The 24,027-nt window shown below is 47.6% G+C and overlaps 1 protein-coding gene across 2 annotated transcripts; it reads left to right on the forward strand.

The window, feature by feature from the left end:
• The first annotated feature begins 1,942 nt into the window (after positions 1-1,942).
• On the forward strand, positions 1,943-23,203 carry LOC144935572 (phosphatidylinositol 4-kinase beta-like). 2 transcript variants are annotated; one of them, XM_078862373.1, is made up of 13 exons: positions 1,948-2,028; positions 3,641-3,746; positions 4,931-5,938; positions 9,399-9,629; positions 10,162-10,389; positions 10,668-10,795; positions 10,907-11,011; positions 12,821-12,944; positions 14,197-14,310; positions 14,778-14,929; positions 16,281-16,413; positions 18,040-18,160; positions 19,272-23,203. In XM_078862373.1, exons 2-13 carry the CDS (start codon positions 3,645-3,647, stop codon positions 19,451-19,453), a joined length of 2,628 nt encoding a protein of 875 aa, XP_078718499.1. In that variant the 5' UTR covers positions 1,948-2,028; positions 3,641-3,644; the 3' UTR covers positions 19,454-23,203. The 2 variants fall into 2 exon arrangements, with proteins under 2 accessions (XP_078718500.1, XP_078718499.1); XM_078862374.1 differs by lacking the exon at positions 3,641-3,746 and having other exon boundaries at positions 1,943-2,028.
• Positions 23,204-24,027: the final 824 nt, after the last annotated feature.

Consider the following 24,027-nt stretch of genomic DNA (forward strand, 5'->3'; position numbering starts at 1 on the left):
TTGGCAGCTGATGTAAAGGTGCGGTTGCTGCACCTTAACAACTCTTGGAACCTCCAATTTCAACCAGTCTACACAACAAAGGCTCATTCCTAGCAGCGTGCTTCAGCCGCACCAACCTCACAATAATAATATCCTTGGCTCCTCCCACCCTCAACCAGTATTGTTTTCTTGGAATTTCTTTCACTTGATACAGCAATCGTACTGTGACGGTTCCACCTGAAGACGGAAGCTTGTGTTGCCTCCGAAACGTCGTGATTTTTCTTTTATTTTTATTTTACTTTAATTAATTTTAATTTTTTACCTACGTTACTTTACCGAAAAAACCTAAGAATATGAATCCTTGCAGTCACGAAAGCTTCAAATCTAGGTCTCAATATTCCTCCGAGTGCAGTGTAAGATGGGTATACCGTATACGCCTTTCTCGATGTGTTCTACTCCTTTATACAGAGACTCCTCTGAATGAAACATAAGAATAGGGGTTATCCTCCCTGTTCGCCTTTTGGCGTTCTCTGGTTCGACACTTGAGAGACTGGGCCATAAAGAAGTATCTGGTGTAGGCCAATCATTTTAAAAGACAATGCCTATATTACACTGTGTAACAAACACTTGTTTGTTCTTGCTGGGTAGTAAGTGTTATTTTCTAATTGCTTATGCCTCAAAAGTACAGAAAATGGCTATTATTCCCCACAAACTTTGCTTTTGTGACTCCTCGACTTAGGAACATTCGACTGAGGAACTTTTAGAGATACGAACAAATCTGTCCGCATGTCCAATTGCCCTTTCGGACCGAGGGACGTAAGTTCAACCGCCGCGCAATAGATGTCGGTGGTGGCATCTCCATCTGCAGAACGTGAAGAACCAGTGGCATCTACAGCTGCAGGAGATTGTACAACTTTCAAAGCCATTCCCCGTGTTTGGTGTACATGCCGTACAACATGTTTAGAATCGTCAGGAGTAAAGTTGGACTTACTAACACATTGACTTACGGATAGACGACCTCTGGAACCCAACTCGTTCGGAAGTAGAGGAGTCCCTCTCGACCTATGGGGTGGAGGGGTGGCGACGTGGACATCGTGCAGGAGGGACATTTCGGATGTTCGCTAGGAACAGAGCCGACACAATGCACTGACGACACACAGCGTGACCACGCTTCGCAATGCGTGTCAGGCGCCGGGCGGATGTGTCAACCCTCTCTTCACTAGTGGGGGGGGGGCAGTGGAGGAAGCAGTTGAACTTGTAAACAGTAATGGGGACTTCAGCAGCAACGAGCCCTCGCCGCTGCTGCTGCTGCTGCTTAGCAGACAGAAGACGTTGCTGGAAAGGGGGGCTCAGTGTTCTTGGGGGGCCAGCACCACCACAATCAGGTTGAGAACCACTGGCGTAGCCTGTCGGCTGGTCCATGAGTAGGGAGCGGGAGCGTAGCGGCTGTCGCTCTGCGCTACGAACCCGGCGACAACACGAGTTCTAATTCCGCTAGCGGCCAGCATACGTGACGAAATATCTGAATCGCATCTGAGCCTCCGCGAGGTCAACTCAGCCTGGTGCGTCACGTAGTCGTCAACATTGGGGAGACAAAGGCGGGCGGGCGTGGTGGTTCTGGCCACAACCACCCCCCGGCTTTGTCGAGAGGGTGCCACTTGCCGTCGTCACTTGCGCTCAACAACAGCCCGCGACGGCGACACGGGGAGTCCTTTGTGTTTGGTCACGTGGTCTCTGTACGTGGACGAGGGGTTGGTGACGTCACAGTATAATTTCCGACCGCTTTAACCCGCGGGGGACGGGGGGAGGGTGGACGCTTCTCGGCGTCCGATTGGTTGATGTTAATTAGGAGGCCGCGGCGAGAGCCAATGAGCGCGGGGGGTTAGGCACGGGGTGCGAGAGAGACGGGGAGGGGGCAGAGAGGGGGGAGAGGAGGGGAGAGACACGGGGAGGAAGAGGGGAGACGAGCAGGGGAGAGAGACAAAGAGGAGGGTAGAGACACGGGGGGACGAGGAGGAGGAGGAGAGAGAGGAGACATCACCGGGAGAGGTGAGCGAGCGAGCTTGTGTGTGCCTGTGGACGACTTAAGCTATCTACAACATCACTTGCCAACAGCACGTACAGTGCGTGTACACGTACAGTGTGTGTATGTACGTGTGTATGTATGTGTGTGTAGGCGACTCCCGCGGCTTCAGGGCCGCGTGTGCGCAGCGCGCAAGGAGACGCATCTTCATAGACGAATTCAGAGCTCCCGTGGCAACTTGCTCAGCTGATAAATGTGGTACAGTGTGCGCAGCGCCGTCAAGTTATATTGTGTACAGTGCGCGGTGTACAGTGCGGTGTGCGGCGTATTTGGTACAGTGCGGCACGACGGCGTACAGTGCGGTGGGGCGCTGCGCTTGATGACTATTGCCATTTATATTCCGCTTAGCGATGATTATAGTACAGCAGCCGTGCTTCCATCATTATTACAGTGCTGTAATCATGATTAATTCTCAAACTGCATCTCAAAGATGTTATTTAAAGGCCCAGTGCTGTGCTTGTGCTGCAGGGCTGTGTGTGTGCATCACACCGCTGTGTGTTGTGCTGTGTGTTGTGTTGTGCTGTGTGTTGTGTTGTGCTGTGTGTTGTGCTGTGTGTTGTGCTGTGTGTTGTGCTGTGTGTTGTGCTGTGTGTTGTGCTGTGTGTTGTGCTGTGTGTTGTGCTGTGTGTTGTGCTGTGTGTTGTGCTGTGTGTTGTGCTGTGTGTTGTGCTGTGTGTTGTGCTGTGTGTTGTGCTGTGTGTTGTGCTGTGTGTTGTGCTGTGTGTTGTGCTGTGGGTGTGCATCACACTGCTGTGTGTTGTGCTGTGTGTGTGTGCATCACACCGCTGCGTGCCGTGCTTGTGCTGCAGTGGGGGGGAGGCAGATTGTGATGAGTGTATGTGGCCATGTGGGGCTGGGGCCTTAACTTCGGCTGATCTGCTCAGTAGTGGGACGTGCGGTGTTGCTGCTGGGGTCAAATGCAACACATCCACAGTACCCCATGGGTGGCCGCAAAACGTGAAGAGAGCGATAAGGCGGCGGGGAATGTAAATGAAGCATTAGTAAGCTCAGATTAACACATTTGTGTACAGGGTTCATTGCCATGTGTCGAGATTCATAATCTGCTTCCTGTGGTCAAGGCTGCCTCCTCAGAAAACCTGTTCACGCAATTCGCTTTGGTTTTATGTACCAAAGTTACGCTGTAGACGTGTCAGGGTTTAAACTTTACACTACTGGGTCAGAGTTCCAATGCGTTATTTCCTCTCAAAGGAATGGCATTGCGATGCCCTGAGTATGACGTTTGCGTTGCTAGTGGAGGGTTGTCATCGGCGCTTTAAACTGTGCTGCATATAAGAACGGTTATCATAAAACATATTCAAATATGCTTTTGAATGCAACGCTTCATTCTAACTGGTTTAATTAAATAAGGAAACGTGAAATTCAGTGGCCTTTAGACAAGCAGTAGCCTGCTGAAGTGTGTTTTAATATTTAGCAATGTAGGAATTTATTATTTTGAATATTGTTAATTTACATATTTTAAATAAAATAAAAATCAGCAATTTTTTATTAACCAATGGATAAAGGCCTCCCCCCGCCATATCGGTCTTGTGCATGTTTTGACTATACTTCACCATGCAGGTCAATGCGAATTGAAGCGGGAGGGGTGGGAGCGAAGGGAGGGCCGCCTCTGATATCACTTCCCACTGATGCTCGCTGTGGCCTGGACTCAAACTCACGGCACCAGGTTCATAGCGCATCGGACCCGTCGCTTCAAATATAGTTACATGTTATTTAACAAGTGGGTGATTTTGGATATGCTGAAACCCATGTTCATAACATGCCAGTACTGTACTCATTCCAGAATGTCCACTTGACAGCGCATGACATCTGTGGAGATGCACCACCATTAGTTACCTCGAAATGGTTCCTTACAGATTTACTCAGCGGTACGCGATTTAACCACGTGATTTCATCGCCAAGCCACATTTGTACTTTGCTCTCTATCAGCTGTTAACTTGAATTATTTAAATGCCGATGTTCAGTATATATCCCGGCACATCCTCAGCGTTCGTGTAGGACAGGTCGTGGAAACATCACCGGTGTTTCTGGGAAGATCTCGCACTGCTTGCTGCTGGATTAACCCGACCACCTGATGCCATGCCCCTGTGTACACATACTTATCCTAAGTGCTCAGCACTTTGGCAAGGATTACTTACGTTCAATCTCATGTCCAGAATTCCTATTTCAGTTGAAACAATCCAAATTAATATTTTGCTGAAGTAATCTGTGCAAAACAGGGATATTATGATTAGAAATCAATATATTTCTGGTGCAGTGATGTGCACCTGCCCAGAATACTGTTCACATAATTACTGTTAAATTTGGTGCAGGTTTCGTAGCTCAACCGTTACTCTAACTTTAAACCTGTTGGGTAATGTGGTTAACACACTTTACATGCAGGTCTTATTTAAAGCCGCAATATGAAGTGCTACTTTGTTATATTTAAATATACAAGGCAACTCGCCAGCTTTTATTCAACAACCTACTCTGCTAATGAGACTCAAACATTTAAACTGGTTTCGACTTTTCCTGTTTAAACTAATTGCTGCTCAATAACAGTCCAAAGGTGTATTGACTCAAATGCCAGTGTATTTGTACGTGGAGAGACGCATGCTTTATGGGTAGATGTTTTAGTATTTATTGCAAAAATGCTTAGGTTTATTTTGTTAATGATTATTATGAACTTACAAACCATACTATGGAGAGAGGTGAAACCGGATGTAAGATTTTTCTCTTAAAATGTACATTCTAACAAACGATGTTATACTTGCTTTGTACACGATTGAAAATATGGATATTGGTTAATGATGCCAAAAAATATCCACGTGTTGTACATTGTGTGAGTATTAGCCTTACCTTTTTTTCCAGAAAACATTCAAAGGGGGGATGGAGTGCGAAGTTCCCGCAGTTTGTGGCGAGCCCGATGAAGCGGCTGTGAAGCAGTCAAACGGCGAGAATCCCGGCTACACTTACGCTCCCTCCTGCGCAACGCGGCCCTCACTCGGCTGCATCCTTGAAAGTGCCACTCCCCCCATCATAGACTTGGAAGTGGCAGAAAAGACCTGCCAGAAAGTCCTGGAGAGTCTTAAATTAAAGCAGACCGACCAGAGCGTGGACAAAAAGCAAGATGACATTTTTATTTTGGACGCCGCCGAGTGTTCGGACTGTTTGGATGGGATCGCCGGGTCAGAAGGTCTCGACCTTAAAAAGGAACAGGAAACAGCTGTTACACGCAACGGACAGATGAAGGATGCGGGATGCAGCCACGTTACACCTGGCGTCCGGAAACACAAGGCCGTCTCCTCGGCCTCGAAGCAGTCGCTGCTGCTGCGCCTCTTTGAGTCGAAGCTGTTCGACGTCTCCATGGCGATTTCATACTTGCACAGCTCCAAGGAGCCGGGGGTACAGGCCTACCTTGGCAACAAGCTGTTCAGCTTCCCTGCGGACGCCACCGACTTCTACCTGCCGCAGCTGCTGACGATGTACCTGCACGGCGCCGAGGAGGCCGGCGATGCCATCAAGCCGTACCTGGTCCACCGGTGCCGGCGCAGTCCGGACTTCGCCCTGCGCTGCGCCTGGCTGCTGGGCGCCTACTCGGCGGATGGGCAGCCGTCGTCACGGCAGAAGCATTCGCGCGGCACCAAGCTCCGGCGCCTCATCCTGTCGGACGAGCTGGTCCCTGCCACCCCGGCTCCGTCGGCTCCGCCGCACCAGCTGCTGGCGGCGTCCGCGCGGGCCAAGCTGCGCGCCGCGGCCGTGTCGCCCGGCAAGCGCACGCACCAGCGCTCCAAGTCGGACGCCACGAGCAGCTGCATCCAGGCCGACGGGCTGCGCCGCACGTCCAGCATTCCCCGCGTGGAGGCGCAGCACGACGAGGTGAGGCCGGATTCGCGGGTGGCATTGATCACGTCGGCGTGGAGCAGTGCCATTCTCCATTGGAGGCAGTTGTGGACATCTTACATTCATGTTCTGGCCAAACTGACTATTTGTGCAATTTCGAAATAATCTGTCAAGGGGAAGCCTGATAGATATAGATAAATGTCATTTATTTCAGCAGGAAGGGGTCAATGAGCTGCTCGGCTCAAACAAGTCCACTTGCAGATGCCAGACTCCTTCCTTAATGAGTGATGCGATGCTGTCCACAGGTGTGCTCATAACACCGCACCGGCTAGGATAATTTGAGTTAAACCAAATGTGTTAAGGTTATTGCAACTGAGCGTTAATAATGTTCATAATGCTTTTATTATAATGCATTCTACGTCTATGTTATTTTAGTGTCAATAAATTTGAGCAGGTTCATCATGCTCGGCCATAATCAGTCCACTGCTGGATGAAGGCCCGCCCAAGCTCTCGCCATCTATTCATCATTCAGAGCCTCTTCCAAGAGTAGCCCATCATTCAATTCACAAATCAATTTCTCGTTATATGATAAGGGTCCAGTTGGTATGCCCAGCATCTTAAATTGCATAGAGCTTAAAACCCCAATCTTTTTATCATCATCATGAAATTTTATGTACATACTGATGAGGGCCCATTTTAAGCAGTCGGTTTATTTTACAGGTGAAATCTGGCTGAAATATAGTAGGGAACTGCATGACTATCACAAAGCTTGTGCAAAGAAAATGAAAATCAAAAGTACAAAATAAAACAGGACAATTAAACAATTTCCACTGAGTTGTAATTCACTGATAACATAGCCACGCAGAGCTACACCTTATCAGAAAAATATTCCCTTCTAGAGTATAGTCAAGGGAATAGATTTCCTGCTTGGTGTAGTGCAACTTAAAAGATGGTCAATTCTGTGCACGTTCATGGGTATCCCGTGGCTTAGGGTGGTGTGAGGCCACAGCCATCGATTTACCTTCATCCTCAATAGGTTGAGCTCACCTTTGCTATTCTATATCAGGTATGGCTCCTACAATTAGCAACGTGATTTATATTTTTCCAAAAAAAATCACAACCATTACTGGATGTGGCCGCGGTGGGCACTGTAAAAAAAAAAAACCCTGACTCAGTAATTTTTTTTGCGATAATCAAAATAGATTTTATTTCAGGCCGTAACCTGCACGTGATTGATCGGGTTTCCACTCGTTTGTCTGCACAGACAGGTGCTGGCTATTTACACAGTTAGGTTAATGTGGGAACACACAAAATGAATTACTTGACTGATTGCAAGTGCGTTGTTTTCATCAGTGGTGAACCCCGTGGCGTGGCACACTGTGTGACCTCGTGGTGTGGCACACTGTGACCCCGTGGTGTGGCATACTGTGTGACCCCGTGGTGTGACACACTGTGTGACCCCGTGGTGTGGCACGCTGTGTGACCCCGTGGTGTGACACACTGTGTGACCCCGTGGTGTGGCACGCTCTGTGACCCCGTGGTGTGGCACGCTGTGTGACCCCGTGGTGTGACACACTGTGTGACCCCGTGGTGTGACACACTGTGTGACCCCGTGGTGTGGCACGCTGTGTGACCCCGTGGTGTGGCACACTGTGTGACCCCGTGGTGTGGCACGCTGTGAGACCCCGTGGTGTGACACACTGTGTGACCCCGTGGTGTGGCACACTGTGTGACCCCGTGGTGTGGCACACTGAGACCCCGTGGTGTGGCACACTGTGTGACCCCGTGGTGTGGCACTCTGTGTGACCCCGTGGTGTGGCACACTGAGACCCCGTGGTGTGGCACACTGTGTGACCCCGTGGTGTGGCACACTGTGTGACCCCGTGGTGTGGCACACTGTGTGACCCCGTGGTGTGGCACACTGTGTGACCCCATGGTGTGACACACTGTGTGACCCCGTGGTGTGGCACGCTGTGAGACCCGACGGCGGCGTATTGGTGCAATCGAGGACTTGAACTCTGACATTTTTAAAGCGCTGTACTCTTTATTTTCCATGAGTCCTATTTGCTGCGAGGGTGAAGGTCAACTAATTTCACTATCTCACATCCCTTATCGGATAGTTAAACATCGTAGGTATTGTGTCTCTGCTCTAAATTACATCACAGGGCAAGGAGCGAACGCGATGATAACTGTCCATTTCGACTCGGGGAATTCACTCTACTTTGCAACATTTAATGTACAGTATTTACTCTTTATTTACTCTCTCGCCAAGTGGCACTGTAGCTGAGTGCTTAACTCTTAAGCGGCAGCTCATGAGTTCAAATCCTGCTCAGGGTAATATGCAGCCCATCCGGTATCGATAAAATGACGAACACTCGGTAGTAATTAAACAGCGGTGGGTGCCTTGCAGAGAGACTGCACACTGCTGTAGGAATGCGTAATTTCTACCACTGGCTCGTGTCTGCCAATACGAGCTGCTCCCTAAACGCATTAAGCACGGAGAGGCTTTTCACTTGTTTGATTATCTCATGTAGTGACTCGTACACCTATCGACATTTGGGGTGTGGGGTTCAAGGGAGGAAGCGTTAGAGCAGGGGATGACATGGACTGGCCCTATCCGCTCAAGGGTAGAAGTGTCTCCGTAGGCTCCACATGTGGAGCTTGGCTATAAGTAGACATCCCACTGAGCATGTGGCTCTCACTAATGCATGGTGCCAGTGATTCGTGATTGCAATTTGAGAAATGCTGAAAATCTCCAGCCCCGCCTCGTGCTCCTCTTTACACGGCGGCGGCTATGAGGTTGAAGCTTTGTTTTGGATAAGAAAAACATTGTTTCCTTCACACTCCCTGTTATAAGTTAGTGGAACGAATGGATTCTATCGTTCACTCATTTCTCGCGTAAAAATATGCGAAAGTGTTTGTTGTGAACTCGTGCGAATGAGTTGCCTTTGTCTGTGAGATATTATTTCCACAGCTCTGCGTTTAGATTTTCCTTGCAGACTAAGACATTTAAAATGCCCTGTGTGTCTTTCGCAAAATAGCGTTAATAGTTTAATCCACAAAGAATGATTGGCTCTTTCATTGAGCTGTTGCTGTTTGTGTAGATGATTACACAAAGTCATAAACTCGTTTCTATTAAACCGAGATAGAACAATGACTGACGTGCTGGTCTGACAGGAACATCGGACAATTGTGAGTGCGACTGCATTGGCATTGGTGCACTAGCACATTGGTGTACTTAATCGTTATACATGTTTTCGCATCTAAAACTATACTTTGGAATCTACAGTTAGAAAAAAAACTGTCCGTATATGAATTTGAAGGAACCGGTTGTCACACACGTGATAAGATATTTTAAACCATGGGCGTGAAATCCATTTGAATCCAAATCATCGCGCACCCATTTTTAAAGCGTTGCGCATTGGCCATTGACAGCGCTGAGCCGGGCTGTCCGCATGACGCGCGCGCTGCCTGGTTGGCCTGTGTGCGCGTGCAGCAGACGGCCCGTCTCGCCCCGGAGCGCGAGTTCATCAAGTCGCTGATGGCCATCGGCAAGCGGCTGGCCACACTGCCCACGCGCGAGCAGAAGACGCAGCGCCTCATCGCCGAACTCTCGCTGCTCAACCTGTCGCTGCCCGCGCGCGTCTGGCTGCCCACGGCCGTGAGCGCGCACCACATCGTGCGTCTGCCGCACACCCAGGCCGTCGTGCTCAACTCCAAGGACAAGGTGAGCGAACGCGGATTCGCTCTCGCATGGTGCGATGACAAGCTCGTCTCGTTGAGGCGTCGTGAAACATCTACTAAACTAATTAACTGTAAGTGTTTTTATTTTAGTAGTCTTCTGGCTTACTGACGTAAAAACATTTTAACGTTGCTTTTTGTATAAAAAAAAACCCAGCAACACGCAAAACCCATTCTGGATTATCGGTCACAGGTTCGAGAGGTTTCATGGTTGGATTCCATCTCCCGGCGAGGCCGTTGAAACAACGGTCGAGTTTGTCAAATCCCCACTAGTTTGTCCGTCCAGCAGTATAAATGGGTACACCGCTGGTTGTCGAATGGCAGGTCGCGCGTACTTGTGTCGAGTGCAGGCACGCCCGCCCACCTCTTCCAGCGCGTCTGGCCAACGTGGTAGCCACCCTCGAGAGTTCGCTGTAGTCGAGGCCCCTCTTCACCAGCAGCGGTGCGAGCGAGCAGTCGCGGTCACACCGCACCTTCACGCTGTATTACGATTACGCTGTGCGTGCTTGTCGGGGCAGGCCCCGTACCTGATCTACGTGGAGGTGCTGGAGTGTGAGGACCTGGAGATGTCGACGGTGCCCACGCGCATCCCCGAGGCGCGGATCCGCGTGTCGCGCTCCGAGGAGAACCTACCCGACTGCTTCGTGGCCGGGGAGGCCCCGAGAACCGGCAGCTTCACGGCACACAACCCCGACCCCGACGAGGAGGCCTGGTCCCAGGACGACATCGCCGACCTGCAGGTGGAGGTGTGTGGCTCGAGCCTGCGCCCCATTTGCACGCACGCAGCCAGTTTTGCGAATCCACGGCTGGATGAGGTCAGCACAAGTCGTTAGTCGTGAGTGCCGTTTGATTACGCCACGCTGGTCGGTACGGGTTGGGAAAGGTGAGGAGCATCGACAATGGGGCATAGAAGTACAGAACAGCAATGGATTTTACTGCGCTGACTTTGCACACAAATGCACACGCGTGAAGTTTTGATCTCTCCCACATTAAGCCCTTCAAATGCTCTTATTGTAATTCCCAGCAACCTGACATCCACAAGTCGGACAAGTCTACCAACAGTAGTGACACCATCTCGCAGTTCTCTGTGGACAGCATCACAAGCCTGGACAGCAAGGCCGAGCCTGCCTACTTCCTGGCTGGGGACATCAGGTGCCGACCACACCACTCATCCTTTCAGTTTCATTACTAGACGCAATGTTTAGATGGTGATGGGATGGGTGTGTACGCATTCGAAGAGGCATTGTCAAATTGCCATTGCAGGCGGCGCCTGTCAGAGCAGCTAAACCTTCCAGCAACGCAATTCCGCCGAGACCCAGAGGACCCCTCTGCCGCTGCCCTCAAGGAGCCCTGGAAAGAGAAAGTCAGGTGCAGGTCACATGACACTCACGTCGCACTCACGTCGCACTCACGCCACACTCGCATCGCAATCACGTGGCACAAGTGTTGTGCCCCCATCGCACGTGCATCTTTGCCCACCTTGTTTCCGCACGGACCCTTCGTAGCTAAGCCTTTGTACTTGCTGAGCCTCTTATAATCGTGAGCTGCTTTTCCATGCTGCCCTAAAGTTGTTTCTAAGATAAGCACATGAGCAAAACAAGTGAGCCTCATTAACAATAATAATATAATATAATTCCGCTATACAGCATCCTCTTATCCGTAAAGCCTAATATCTGCATAGACAGCTGATCAAAGTAAAATTGCGTCCCCTCGAGGATTCGTTGGAGTTAAAAGAAACATGTGCGTCGCACGTGTTGCAGGCGCCAAATGCATTGGTGGGGCACAGCTGGGGGTGGGTGGTTGGGGGGTGGGGTGGTCTGGCTTTAAAAATAATAAAAACAAACACTCGCCACGCCGCCCACGGCCGAGAAATGCCACCTCGGGCACAATTTCTCCCTCGTAACTATTCTCCGTAATGACTACAGCCCGATATCGTGGACCTTAGGAAGTGTATATCGCTCGCAGAGATACACTGGAGGTCGTCTTAGAGTAATGGAGTAATTGTTTTCTTGCGTGTGTTCCTCATCATCCACCCAGTAAGAGTGATGTAGCTTTCACTAAATACAGTTGTAATTTTTAACTTGCAAACTTAACATTTAAGTTTCCACCAGGAGCTGCAGATGTAGAGTAGTGACAAAGGCATTCCAACCGGCAGGTAATAAATACAGGCATTAGTTTGATATCTCTGCTTCTGCTTTGTGTGGCAGCATTGCAGGAGGGAATTTGTTTTTCATGCAAATCCCGTGTGTAATGACAGGTAAATCGGCAAAAGTTTCTAGGTTGCACATTGACACTTGAAATGCATCATCCATTTCTAACCTTGTTATTTAAATGTACGTAATTGGCTTTAGTAGTGACTTTGTCGTTGCGTGTAGCTGTTGGTAATTCACAACTTTAAGCCGTTTCCTTTAGGCTTCGGATGTCTGCGTGGGGGAACATGGCTAAACTTAGTATTTAATTTGGGCACACGTCGTTGTGAAACTCCACTGCGGGTAAGCCTAGGCAATATGTGTAATCATTATCTTCTTGATTGCTTTCTAAATGTTGCAAAGGGACAAAGGTATAGGTGTAGACCCGCAATGTCTTACGCCTCTGATGGCAGGAGGGCCTCCACGAGAGAGGCAGCACGAGATGGCTCTTTCACGGATATTTGTTGTCCTATTCTTGCGTGCTGGCCAGACATCATGGAAGAGGTGGCACCACCCACACTTTGCCCCACCATACGCAACCTGCCAGTCATCTGTGGTCGTACCCCTTTATGCTTTTGAGTGGAGAGAGGCGGGGATTTCAACAGCTGTGCCAGAGGAATGAGCTGAACCAGTGACCTCTATACTGCATGCCCAGTGTGCTAACCATTACATGATGGCAGCATTTCTGAAATGATGTACTTCAGTGTTCATCATTGCAAGGCCCACAGGCTACTGGCGGACCCCAGTGGCCTTTCGTGCGGCCCACGGAGTGAAAACACCCCCCATCGTCATTGTGCTGTCAAACCCCAGTGGTTTCTAATGTGTAGCGGCCCTCACACTGATGTCTTAATGGCGAAAGTGCCCCCCTCTGAAAATTAGTGAAGAGCACTGATGTACTTCATCTAAATGTTCCAGCATGTTGTGTGGATGTTTGTATTGTGCTTTCCTGTGTGTGTGTAAAGCCTATTGGTCTTGCTTGGGTTTGCAGGCGTATCAGGGAAACTTCCCCTTACGGCCACTTCCCCAACTGGAAGCTGCTGTCGGTGATTGTCAAGTGTGGCGACGACCTGCGGCAGGAGCTGCTCGCGTACCAGTTCCTGCGGCAGCTTCAGGTACGTGCCGTTGACGTCGCTCCACCCCGCTCGCCCTCCTGGGTTCATGGGCGTCCTGGCTCTGAAATCCGTAGGGCGGGGCTAAAGAAATAGATCCTAAGTCCTGTGGTTTGCGCATCCCCCGGGAGTCCCATTGTTATACGAAAGGGTTTTGACTTGGGAAATATGAAAGGGAAAACGTGTGTTCAATTGCCAAATATAAACATTTAAGTTCGTAAATATTTAGAGTTATGTGCACCCCCTTAGCTCTCAATTCTCAAGGCCACGACGTGTTGATGACGATATCAGTTATTTGGTCAAGGCTATAATGGAGCCAACGGCACGATACCCCTCTCCCATCCCTCCCTTCTGCCGGGTCACGAGTTGAATGACTTTGGAAACCCTGCAATGCATTATTCCACTCTGCAAGCTCTGCTGTAGACGAGGCGATGTTACATCTATGAAATACAGGTCTATAAGCAGTAGATCATATCTGTTTATTGCCTTGCTGACAAGAAACCGGGGAGCCTTCAGCATCTGCTGGGTTAGCTTCATTGAGACGGTCCAAGCACCGTGTGGCACCGCTCACTTGACAGACTCAACATTGCCCATTCATCCTTTTCACCTGGGAGGTGACTTTATACAAAAGTGGTACACTCATGCACGGATATCCTTCCTTTGCCTTTATCCATGGCACCCTTGGCAAATGGGGAATGGGATTATTGTAAGGCAGAGATTTATTCAAGCACGTGTTGTGCTGTGCGTTTTGTAATATATCCAAACCCCGCAGCGGTTGCAGATTGCATTGTGTGATTATTTTAATTTGGTGGATGGCACCAAAAACAAAGAAGCATTCCCAAGCACCCACCAAATAGTTAATATTTTTTTAATCGTAATTTTGTCCTTACAGGGTTAATTTGTTGATAATTTTATTAAAAATATAAGAAGCATCCAGAGAATAGATTTTTAGTTCGCGGGAATTATATTTTTTCAAAATTGAATCTCCAAAATTTCATATTTATGTGCAGATAGCGAGGTGGGCAAAATATATCACACACATGAAATCTGTCTGCACACCAGGAGGCATGTCAATCCGTAGAGACTCTGATGTGAGATTACCAGGAATAGCTCGTAAGCTGTTTGTGTTTCCTCATTACAAGTGTGGCTCACTTGATTTCAAGACTATTGTTGCGACCTCTCTTGTCATCTGATGTGATTGTCATGAAGGATTCCTGCTCGTGTGTGTGTGTATGTTGCTATGTTGGCTGTGCAGTCTGTGTGGGAGCAGGAGAGGGTGCCGCTGTGGCTGAAGCCCTATAAGATCCTGGTGACATCAGCTGACAGCGGGATGATCGAGCCCATCCTCAACGCCGTCTCGATCCACCAGGTGAGCTACGCCCGGCCTGCGGGTGAAGAGATTTGTATTTCAGCAGTGACTGGCTGCCTGTAGTCACTGCTGCCATCTGTATTCAAGGCCTTAAATGGACTTGCTCCTCCCTACATTCATGAGCTCCTTCAGCCATCAAGATCACTAAGATGCTCACGGTCTCCAGGCTTCACACTTGGGGGTGACGGTGCCTTTACATTTGCGGCACCTAAACTCTGGAATTCCTTGCCCTTCGAGGTCAGGACTTCCGAGACTACAAATCTTCAAATCTCGACCAGAAACATATCTGTTTAAAATTACTTTTTCTCTCAGTTATTTTCAAACGTCCTTCTCACTTTTGCCCTCCTTGGTCGATGTTAAAATATATCCGCCTTTCCATGCAAAGCGCCCTGAGAACGATTATTTAAGAGCACTTTGTAAATTTAAATTATTACTAATTATTATTATGCCACTCCCCGCGCGCGCAGGTGAAGAAGCAGTCCCAGCTGTCGCTGCTCGAGTACTTCCTGCAGGAGCATGGCAGCCCCAACACGGAGGGCTTCCTCACTGCTCAGCGCCACTTTGTGGAGAGCTGTGCTGCCTACTGCCTCATCTGCTACATCCTGCAGGTCAAGGACAGGTGCGTGTGCGTGTGTGTGTGCCGCCCTGCCGAGTGAGTCGCTGGCATACACCAAGAGTGGGCAGCAGCTTCTTTTTCCATTTTAGCCACTTTTTACTCTTAGAGGGTGGTCGGAAATGTCAACACTGCACTCTGTTAACTTTTACTTTTCCCCAATTGAACTTGAACGTTCTATTGGGTGTTGTGTCACGAGACAAGGTGCCAATTCAGAATGCTTGCAGAGCAGTGCAACCTGCAGCGAGCTGCCTGTGAGATGCCTCGAAGTGGGCTCTGGTCCACGCAATAGGAGCCAGCACTCTCTCAGCAGCACTGCCACTGACAGTAATGTTCATTGCATCACAGTCACACGGATGTTTTTCATTCTCAGAGCTGGAAGTTTGCCAAATTAACTGATAGTTTTTTTCCTGTGCAGTCATTGGTGCCTGGTATACCACTCTGTTGGAAGTCTACAGTGGAAAAATAAAGTGTTTTTTTTATGTGATTAGACCCCAGTCATCATACACGCTACACAGCCACACAGTGTAGTCACAAATAATACGGCGACTTTCAAATCTAAAGCGAGAAACGACCCTCTGGGTGGCACGTGTCCCCACGGGAAAAGCACCTTGTGTGTACATTACCAACGGCTCCGCGGGTTAATTCCAACGCGTTAATTAGTAACGGCTCCGGCACGGTTGGACTGGCGGCGTCTGTGTTGGTAGAGTTTAAATCTCGGCACCGCAGTTAGCGGGCGTTTGTAATGAGAGCCCTCACTCTCCAAGGGGGAGGCGGTGGCATTTGCAGTGTGTGGGTTCACATTCCTGTGGGTACGTGATGTCATTGTTGTGCATCTTGCAGGATATTTATTGTAGCCAAAGCAAGATTTTGCTGAAAGATGCAGTTCTTTTGTTTGAATTGCCATTTTTCACCTAACCGAATTAAATATCTACATCTCCCAAATTCTCTTGTAGCTCATGTAGTTAAATATTAGTTTACATCATTATTGTAAAAATACTAATTTAGAGATAAAGGTACCTTTATAAGCACGATTACGTTATGTTATTTTATGTTATTTTCTCTTTCTCCTCCCCCACAAAGATCTACACCATTATCGATTCATCAAAATCTATGGCAAATTGAAGCAGGCTTTCCACCAAATGAGTCCGGTTTAGAGAAGTTTGAATGTATGTAGTCATTTTGCGATATGTAATATAAAGCATACCTTGCACAAGATTCTTGTATGGCTTGAAAAATAAATCGCGCGACAAATGACAGTACAGTTGATTTATTATTGACGATTTTTACTTTTGTACATTTTTATCCATTGAATAATAACTCAGCGTCGTGGCGTGTGCCTCTCGCCGGCTGGCAGGCACAACGGAAACATTCTCCTCGACTCCGAGGGGCACATCATCCACATCGACTTTGGCTTCATCCTCTCGAACTCCCCGCGCAACCTGGGCTTTGAGACCTCCGCCTTTAAACTCACCGCGGAGTTTGTGGAGGTGAGGCTCGTAGAATAGCCAGAGTCATGACCTGCAGTCTAGTTTTACGTTATGATTGTTCATGCTGTGGTTCATTAATGTCACTGAATCACCCTGTGTAGGCATGTGTGCCTGTCTTGAGCACAGAAAAGTAGGACCGTAACGATTTGACCCCCTGGTGTTTTGATGCATCACATCGGTGTGTTTAGATTCTTGTATCATCGTGGGCAAGCGGAGTAATTTGTTTTTATTATTCCATGCTATGAACATAGTAATGGATTATACAAGACTTCAGATGTTTCTGGTTCTCCGTCCCACGAGGTGCACTCCCGTTATGTGATCTTCCTCGGGTTTCCGATGAACGCCCTGTGCAAGCGTCGTCCTCTTTCCATGTCGCTTTGCGAGGGAAGCCTTGGGCCTCGACTGCCATAGGGGGGAGCCACAGCGCTCTTGGATCCTTCTCTGCCTGGGCTTAGGGGCCGTCCATAAATGACGTCACGCACCAGGGGGGGGGGGTCAGACATTTGTGATGATGTGTGACGAGGGGGGGGGGGATTTGAGAAATGTGACGTCACATCAAAATGCGCAACTTTAAATAAATATAGAATTGTTATAACAACACTAATTGTTATAACAACACTCCTACAACATCAGAGTGCAGCCCCACATTAAATACGCACTACAATGACAATAGTTTAAAGCGATTTTAAGCATGTTTTATTTTCAAAATGGAAATATGGTTTTGAGGGGGGGGGGGGGCAGAGCTTTGTGACATCATAGTTGAGGGGGGGGGGGGGGCCTGACTTTTTGTGACGTCGAGTGACGAGGGGGGGTAAATATTCGTCCAAAATCGCGTGACGTCATTTATGGATGGCCCCTTAGCAAGATTCTCATTGTTTCGTGATGGGCACTTGCAATATTTTCTGCTGCTCGTTGCTAATACTTGGTCTGGATATATTTCAGGTAAATTGTTTTTAGAGTTTGTTCCAGCCTGCACAACAACTGCCCTCTTTTATTTTATTAGTGTTCCATTCCTTACGTGCAATTTGTAACTTTTTCTGTTTTGTTATCATTGTTTCTCAGATGATAGTTGGTGCTTTTACATTTTAAGCAATACTGTTATTCTGAAGGTATTTAGATAATACTTAAATCATTCATTACAATTATGGCAAAACCTCAGATAGCAGGACTGGGTAAACAAGTTTAATCACAAATAGGAGGGAACTCTCGTGCGTAGATAGTTTAAATTTCCCGCTAACTGCGAACGTATTGAAAATAAATCTAACAGAAACACACAAACCCTATAAATAATTGTTAACATTTAATGGAATAGAAAGTTAAATCCCTACAAACATTTTCAATGAATAATATTCTAAGTTTGAATACACTTACTATACTGTGAAGACTATGAGATACAGTAAATAAGATACGGACCAAAATAACACAACCTGGCTTAGGCATCCTCTGGATCATCTCAGCCTAAAATGAGTGCCTGTTGTGGTGTGTCAACATCAGTGCTAGGGAGATTAAGGTGACCTGGGTTTGATCATTCCACCCCCATGTCTGCCATGCCACCCTTAGAACAACACTTCCCTTATCAGTTTATCCTCAAACATAATTGTATGATTATCATGCGCGTGCGTGCAGGTGATGGGTGGACCAGACAGTGACATGTTCAACTATTACAAGCTGCTCATGCTGCAGGGGCTGATTGCTGCTCGCAAGCACATGGAGCGAGTGGTCCAGATTGTGGAGATCATGCAGCAGGGTGAGACCCAGCCACACGTGCCACTGTTATGTTTCCGTGTATTATTCTGCGTGTTTGCCAAGGAAAACCTCGCAGGAGTCTCAAGATTATCTTTCAGGAGGGTCCTGCCAAGTGTTCGCAGCAGAGGGAGATGTAACTTTGTGTAATTCCAATTGAGTAATGTTCAGGTAATTTCTCAGCATTGGGATGTTTGGCCAAAACAATGAGCACGTGGTTTGTTTTAGTTATGGGAGGAAAACCAGAGAACCCAGAGGAAACCCATGCCGAACAGAGGCGGAACATCCACACTCTACATAGGAAGGTGTCCGAGTCGGAACTCAAACCCAGGTTCATATTGCTGTTACCACTGTGTGGTGTGTCAGCCTCACCCCACCCTCAGTGTATAGTTAGATTATTGTGGAAATGCTTATAATGATTCTTCTATAAATTGTGAAAGTAATGGCTATAGGTTAGCATAGAGCCCTGTTGTGGCTGTACTGACGTGTGCTTGCTGTTTTGTGTCTGTGTGCATTGTTTACATGTGTGTGTGTGTATGCTGTTGTATGTAATGCTTTGTTTGAATACTTCTTCTTTCTGTGCCCCCCTCCCTGCCCTGACCCCACTCCCGCCCTGACCCCCACCCCTTTTCTATTCAAGCCTATTGTAGGGTTTTTATAAAGCCTCCTGAAATGGAGTTGCATTTAGATGCTGCGTTAAAGAGTTATTGTTGCGTCATTATGGATGTGCACTCTGATACTTGCCTACGATTATTGAGAGTGGGCAAAATATAATTCCAAGGATGTTGCAACATGAGTACCCACATTGTTATATAATTATGAAAGCACAGAAATATGTTTTTCATTGTTAATATCATAAAGCCAGCCAGGAATTGTACATTGCCAGCCTTAATATGCGATTACTAACGCCACTTTCCCCAACAGTCGTGAGTCCACAACAGAGAATGTCTTGTGCCTATATGTTGTTCTATTATCGTGTGTGTGCGCTGTTGTCTTTGTATTATGTTGTGGGGGGGAGGCAGTGCAGCGGTTAGCGCGTTGCGCTACGAACCCGTTGACCCGCATTTGATTCCTGCATCACGCGCCTTGTTTTGTGGCGCATGTTTTGCACTCAGGCTCGCAGCTGCCGTGCTTCCACGGAGCGAGCACCATCAGGCAGCTCAAGGAGCGCTTCCACGTGAGCCTCACGGAGGAGCAGCTGCAGTCGACCATCGAGCAGATGGTGGAGGGCAGCATGCGCTCGCTCACCACGCGCCTCTACGACGGCTTCCAGTACATCACCAACGGCATCATGTGACAGCCGCCCGCTGCCTGTCGACCTGGCACGCGTGTGACTTCCATTCTCTCCGTCTGCCTGCTCGCCCTGGCTGCATGCGGCACTATCACCACACGAACCAAATTCAGCGAGGGTCTGGGGTTCATGATTACCCCACTGCTGGTCACATCCACAATGGTACACACTGCTTATTGCAGGAATTACTCAAACAAATTTGTGTATTCTTTCCCCTGCCTGCTAAGGGGTTACCCTCAGCTGCTTTGCAGTGAAAACAGATGTGTCAGTTTCCAAGTAGCATTTCGAATCCGGAAGGGGGAGATGGTGATAAAGGATGTGTACACGGATAATATGTGGACCATAAAGAAATGTGAATTAGTGGCATAATCATTGCAGAATTCCTACATTTGTTTAATATCATCAGCTCGGTACGTAATTGCGATCCAAACATCATCCGCAAACTTATATCAAAACCCGCGCTTGTGAAATGAATCTTGCGGCGCTGAGCGCACATGTGTGCGTGCCTGGCATCTCCTACCCCTGCGCGCGAGCTCTCTGCCACATTCCCCCCTCCCCCCCCCATGGGCCTCATTGGGTGTCCTGCTCCTGTGAGGTTCTACTGAATGAAGAGGAGCAGCTGTCACGGCCGTGTTGGGTGGAGGGAATAGCTCCGCTGTCAACAAAAAAAAAATGCTAAATGTGTAAATAGACTGTGCTTGTGTGTGATCGTATTCACACTTTAGCATCCTCTAGAGACTGCCTCGTGGATTCTGCTGTTGCCCAGTTTTAACCGTTGCTTGCTCTCTGGGTTATCGGCAGGTGGATGTTTACAGATCGGCGAGCTTCAGCTTGCTCAGTGCTTCTCGACTTGTCTGATCTGCGTTATTTTCCCATCGGTTTCCCTGTGCAGAAATTAAATCTCCTAAAATTGTATAACCTTACCTGATGAATAGGCTGTTCGATAGTGCTTCTAGAGGAATTGGGCACGCTGCTTTTAACAACCCAGATAGTAAAATATTGTACCAAAAGCATGTGCTACACACATGCACATAGCATTAATTGTAGTGACCTCCATTGTGCTTTGTTAATGGGGTTTATGTAGTTCCTGCTGCACTTTAACCATCCCCAGTCGTTTTTTCTGGGTTGCAGATTTCGTCTATATTCTTTGTCAAGCCTGTCTTCAACAAGCCTTTGTAAAAACATGTACAGATAGACAAGTCGTTCGCTATTTAGTTTGACAATTATGATGTCCGTATGTTAGCTATAAAGCACCAACAAATATATAATACGGCAATGTCAAATATCTCTTTTACAAAGGGTAATGTGTGTACATCACATTTGTGACAAGATTTCCTAACCGTTCACGAGTCGTTGGGATGTAATTGCATGTGTGTCATTGCTCTACAATGTGTATAGTCCATTTAATGAACGCATGCCCATATAAGTTGTACCTGCTGGTTAATGACAATCCTTTCGCATTAAATGATGGCTTTTTAGGCAGTTGCAAAAACATACGAGGCATCAATACCCCATTAGCTGGATTCCGGAATGAGGTAAGGCCAGGAACAAGGTTAATATATTTTCAAATTAAGCGTACACCAGTGAGAATTACAAAGTTCTCTGCTATCCTTCATTCATAGACTTCCATGTTCAATTAAAACAATAGAAATGAGATACACATGCAGACCACTTTCTATATGTGCCCAGCTATACCATGTAAGAAATTACCACCCCAAATACATTGGCCCTATTTCTACAAAATCGTAATAGAAACTGCCATTTGCTAACACATGAATTAAGGCCACATTTTCGGTTTAATTGTCCCACAGCTGAAATAACGTTGACACCCGACTTTAATCAATGAGCCACGTGCCATTCTCTCAGGGCAATGGTTAAGCAAGGATCCCGACACTGCGTCAGCCATGCCAGGTGACATGCCCACAGCTCCGCGGGACTGGTAGTGCCGTGCGGAGGCTGTGGTGGCACACGGCGCAGTGAAGCGTGCTGGGTGATTATTCACCTCTGGGTGCAGGCTGCGTATGGGTCAAGATGTAAAAACTAAAGAAGCGCTCGAGACTTTCACAAGAACCTTGACGGTGGGAGAGCCCAGAATGTTACCTTTTGAATAGTAATCAATCGCAGGCTATTTATACCGCATCCGATTGATTCCACGTGATTACGTGCAACTCTAAATCGATTAGTGCAAATTCTGTTTTCCCTCTTTTTTTAAAGGAGACGCTTTGGGCTTGTTTCCATTTGGAATCATATGATGCCTGAAGTGAGTACAATTATTCAGAATCAAGGATTTAAAAGTTACTACATACTTGTTATTAGATTCACTTAGAATAAACATTAATTGACTCGTGCTTTAAAGGTAAGACAAACACAGCTATACACCTGATTACATATTTCTAAATGTTAATGTCTCATTTCATTGCCATCGTGAATGCAATTGCACAATCTTTAGGCTGGCCGATGTCCGCTATTTTCGATATTCGTTCTCAGCGCCCTTCATTGTTTGTGTTTACTGGACTGGAAACTGCAGGAGAGAGGCCTGATGAGTCGATTGTTTTGTGTTGAGCAGTATTATGGAGCTGATGTGTATTCGTGTGTACGGCGCTTTTTTCATGTGATGCACGCGTGCGTGTCCGGTGACGATCGTGAAGTTTTATACCGTATAGCAATGTCTAGAAAACGTAGAATACCCGTGGGTGTTCTGTTGTAGAAATGTGTGCGATGACTTTAAGTTCCGTCGTGTGTCTGTGCTGAAGTATGCAATGGAGCACCTGCTCGTCGTCGCTGACCGCTCTAAACCACAGTGGGACATTCTACATTCACATGCCGGGGGCCATTCCCGCCACTGTCATGGTGCCCGTTGCATCGACCGTGTGATCGCTTCAGACCAATTTAATCCCGACGGAGATATCAACCCTCAAAGGGCTTGCGAGTTGAGTTGATCTCACAGCAACACCAAGATGGGCACTACATTCAGGGGCATGATCATTGGAGCCACCCTATTGCTGGTGATTAGTGAAAATTAATAAATGGTGAAGTGCACATTCTATAGTGAAGTGCAATTGTTCAGTTATTTCGCATTTGACAAGTATTTTCTTGTAACCAAGTATGATTTAAAATATGCATTGTCTAGTTTTACATGAGGAAAAAAAGTTCACAATAGCAAACAAGCATTAGGAATATTGTAAAATGTCACGACATATGGTGTCTGTGGTTGATAACATTTCACTTGCCCTGATGTGTAATTTTATAACTTCGTTGAGTTTTGTCAGTGGTTGGGACTGTGATGGTAGATTTCAAAGCCGAGGGCTCACACTTGGTGTGCCTGCTCCGGCCAAATCCAGCCGTTCGATTGCTTCCAGTGTCAACACGTACACGAAGCGATTTAAATTGCACTCCTAAAATCCTCGCGCTTGGCCACATTTTCTGTAGAGTGGCTGTGTCAATGCCATCGGGAAATGTATGCAACTTGTCCTGGGGGATTGTAATGCATTTCCAAATGACGCTAAAAGCTTGAACGGTCCTGCAGAGTGACGAAGAAAAGGATTGCGTCACAAACTGGTGTTTGCCAAACTCTTGGCCTCATAACCCTCTCTCCCAGTTCCACATTTGCCAACTGAAAGGTGATGTTTCATGTGGGACGCTGGACTGGATGTGGGTTACAGAGTGTGAAGTTGGAGAACCACTTGCTACTGATCTGTGAACATCCACACGGAAAAGATGGTGGTTAAACCCTTTACAAGACTCAGGCACAATAAAATTTTCACCAAACTGTTGACTTGCGTTGCGTCTTCCATTTTCACCAGGCAAAAGGATGAGTGTTCAGTGTGCTTGCTTGGCAGACGGGCTAAATACAGGAATACAATGAAGGAGAAAGATGAAGGGAGACGTGGTAGGAATGGAGAAAGCTGACGGAGCGAGGAGAGACCTGAAAGCGACAAGGAAAACGCTGCAAAGATAGACGAAGAGAAGATCAAATGAAAGACAGAAACGTGCCACAGTGCCATGGGGTGGAACTTACCACCAGCGGTGGTCCTTCATTGAAAGCCCCGTTTTAAAGCTTAAAAGTCTCATTTTATGGCGTGGCTTTAGACTGGTTTGCGAAAGTAAACATGTAAGCAGAGGTTTACCGAAAAACCACCGCAAAATCCAGCAATAACAATGAAAAGGTGGTATGAAATTGGGCCGTCCATAAATGACGTCACGCAATTTTGGACGATTTTTGACCCCCCCCCCCTCGTCACATGGTGTCACAAAGTCAGACCCCCCTCTCAAATATGATGTCACAAAGCTCTGCCCCCCCCCCCCCAAAATTAAACATGCTTCAAATCGCTTTAAACTATTGTCATTGTAGTGCCTATTTAATGTGCCTCTGCACTCTGATGTAGGAGAAAACATTTATTAAAAAATTGGCCGCTTGCGCACAAGCGCTTCCACGTCCGTCGCCCACCCTTTTGGCCTCGCCCCCCCCCGCCCCCCCCCCTCCCTCCCGATACGTTCCATTCATTGGCTACCATAGTCTGATGAGCTCCCCCTAAGTTTGTACCCATCATCATTTTCGTTCTTTTGTCTATCATGTGTAT

The sequence above is a fragment of the Lampetra fluviatilis genome, chromosome 13 (genome assembly GCF_964198595.1).
Source record: "Lampetra fluviatilis chromosome 13, kcLamFluv1.1, whole genome shotgun sequence".
Lineage (NCBI taxonomy): Eukaryota > Metazoa > Chordata > Hyperoartia > Petromyzontiformes > Petromyzontidae > Lampetra > Lampetra fluviatilis.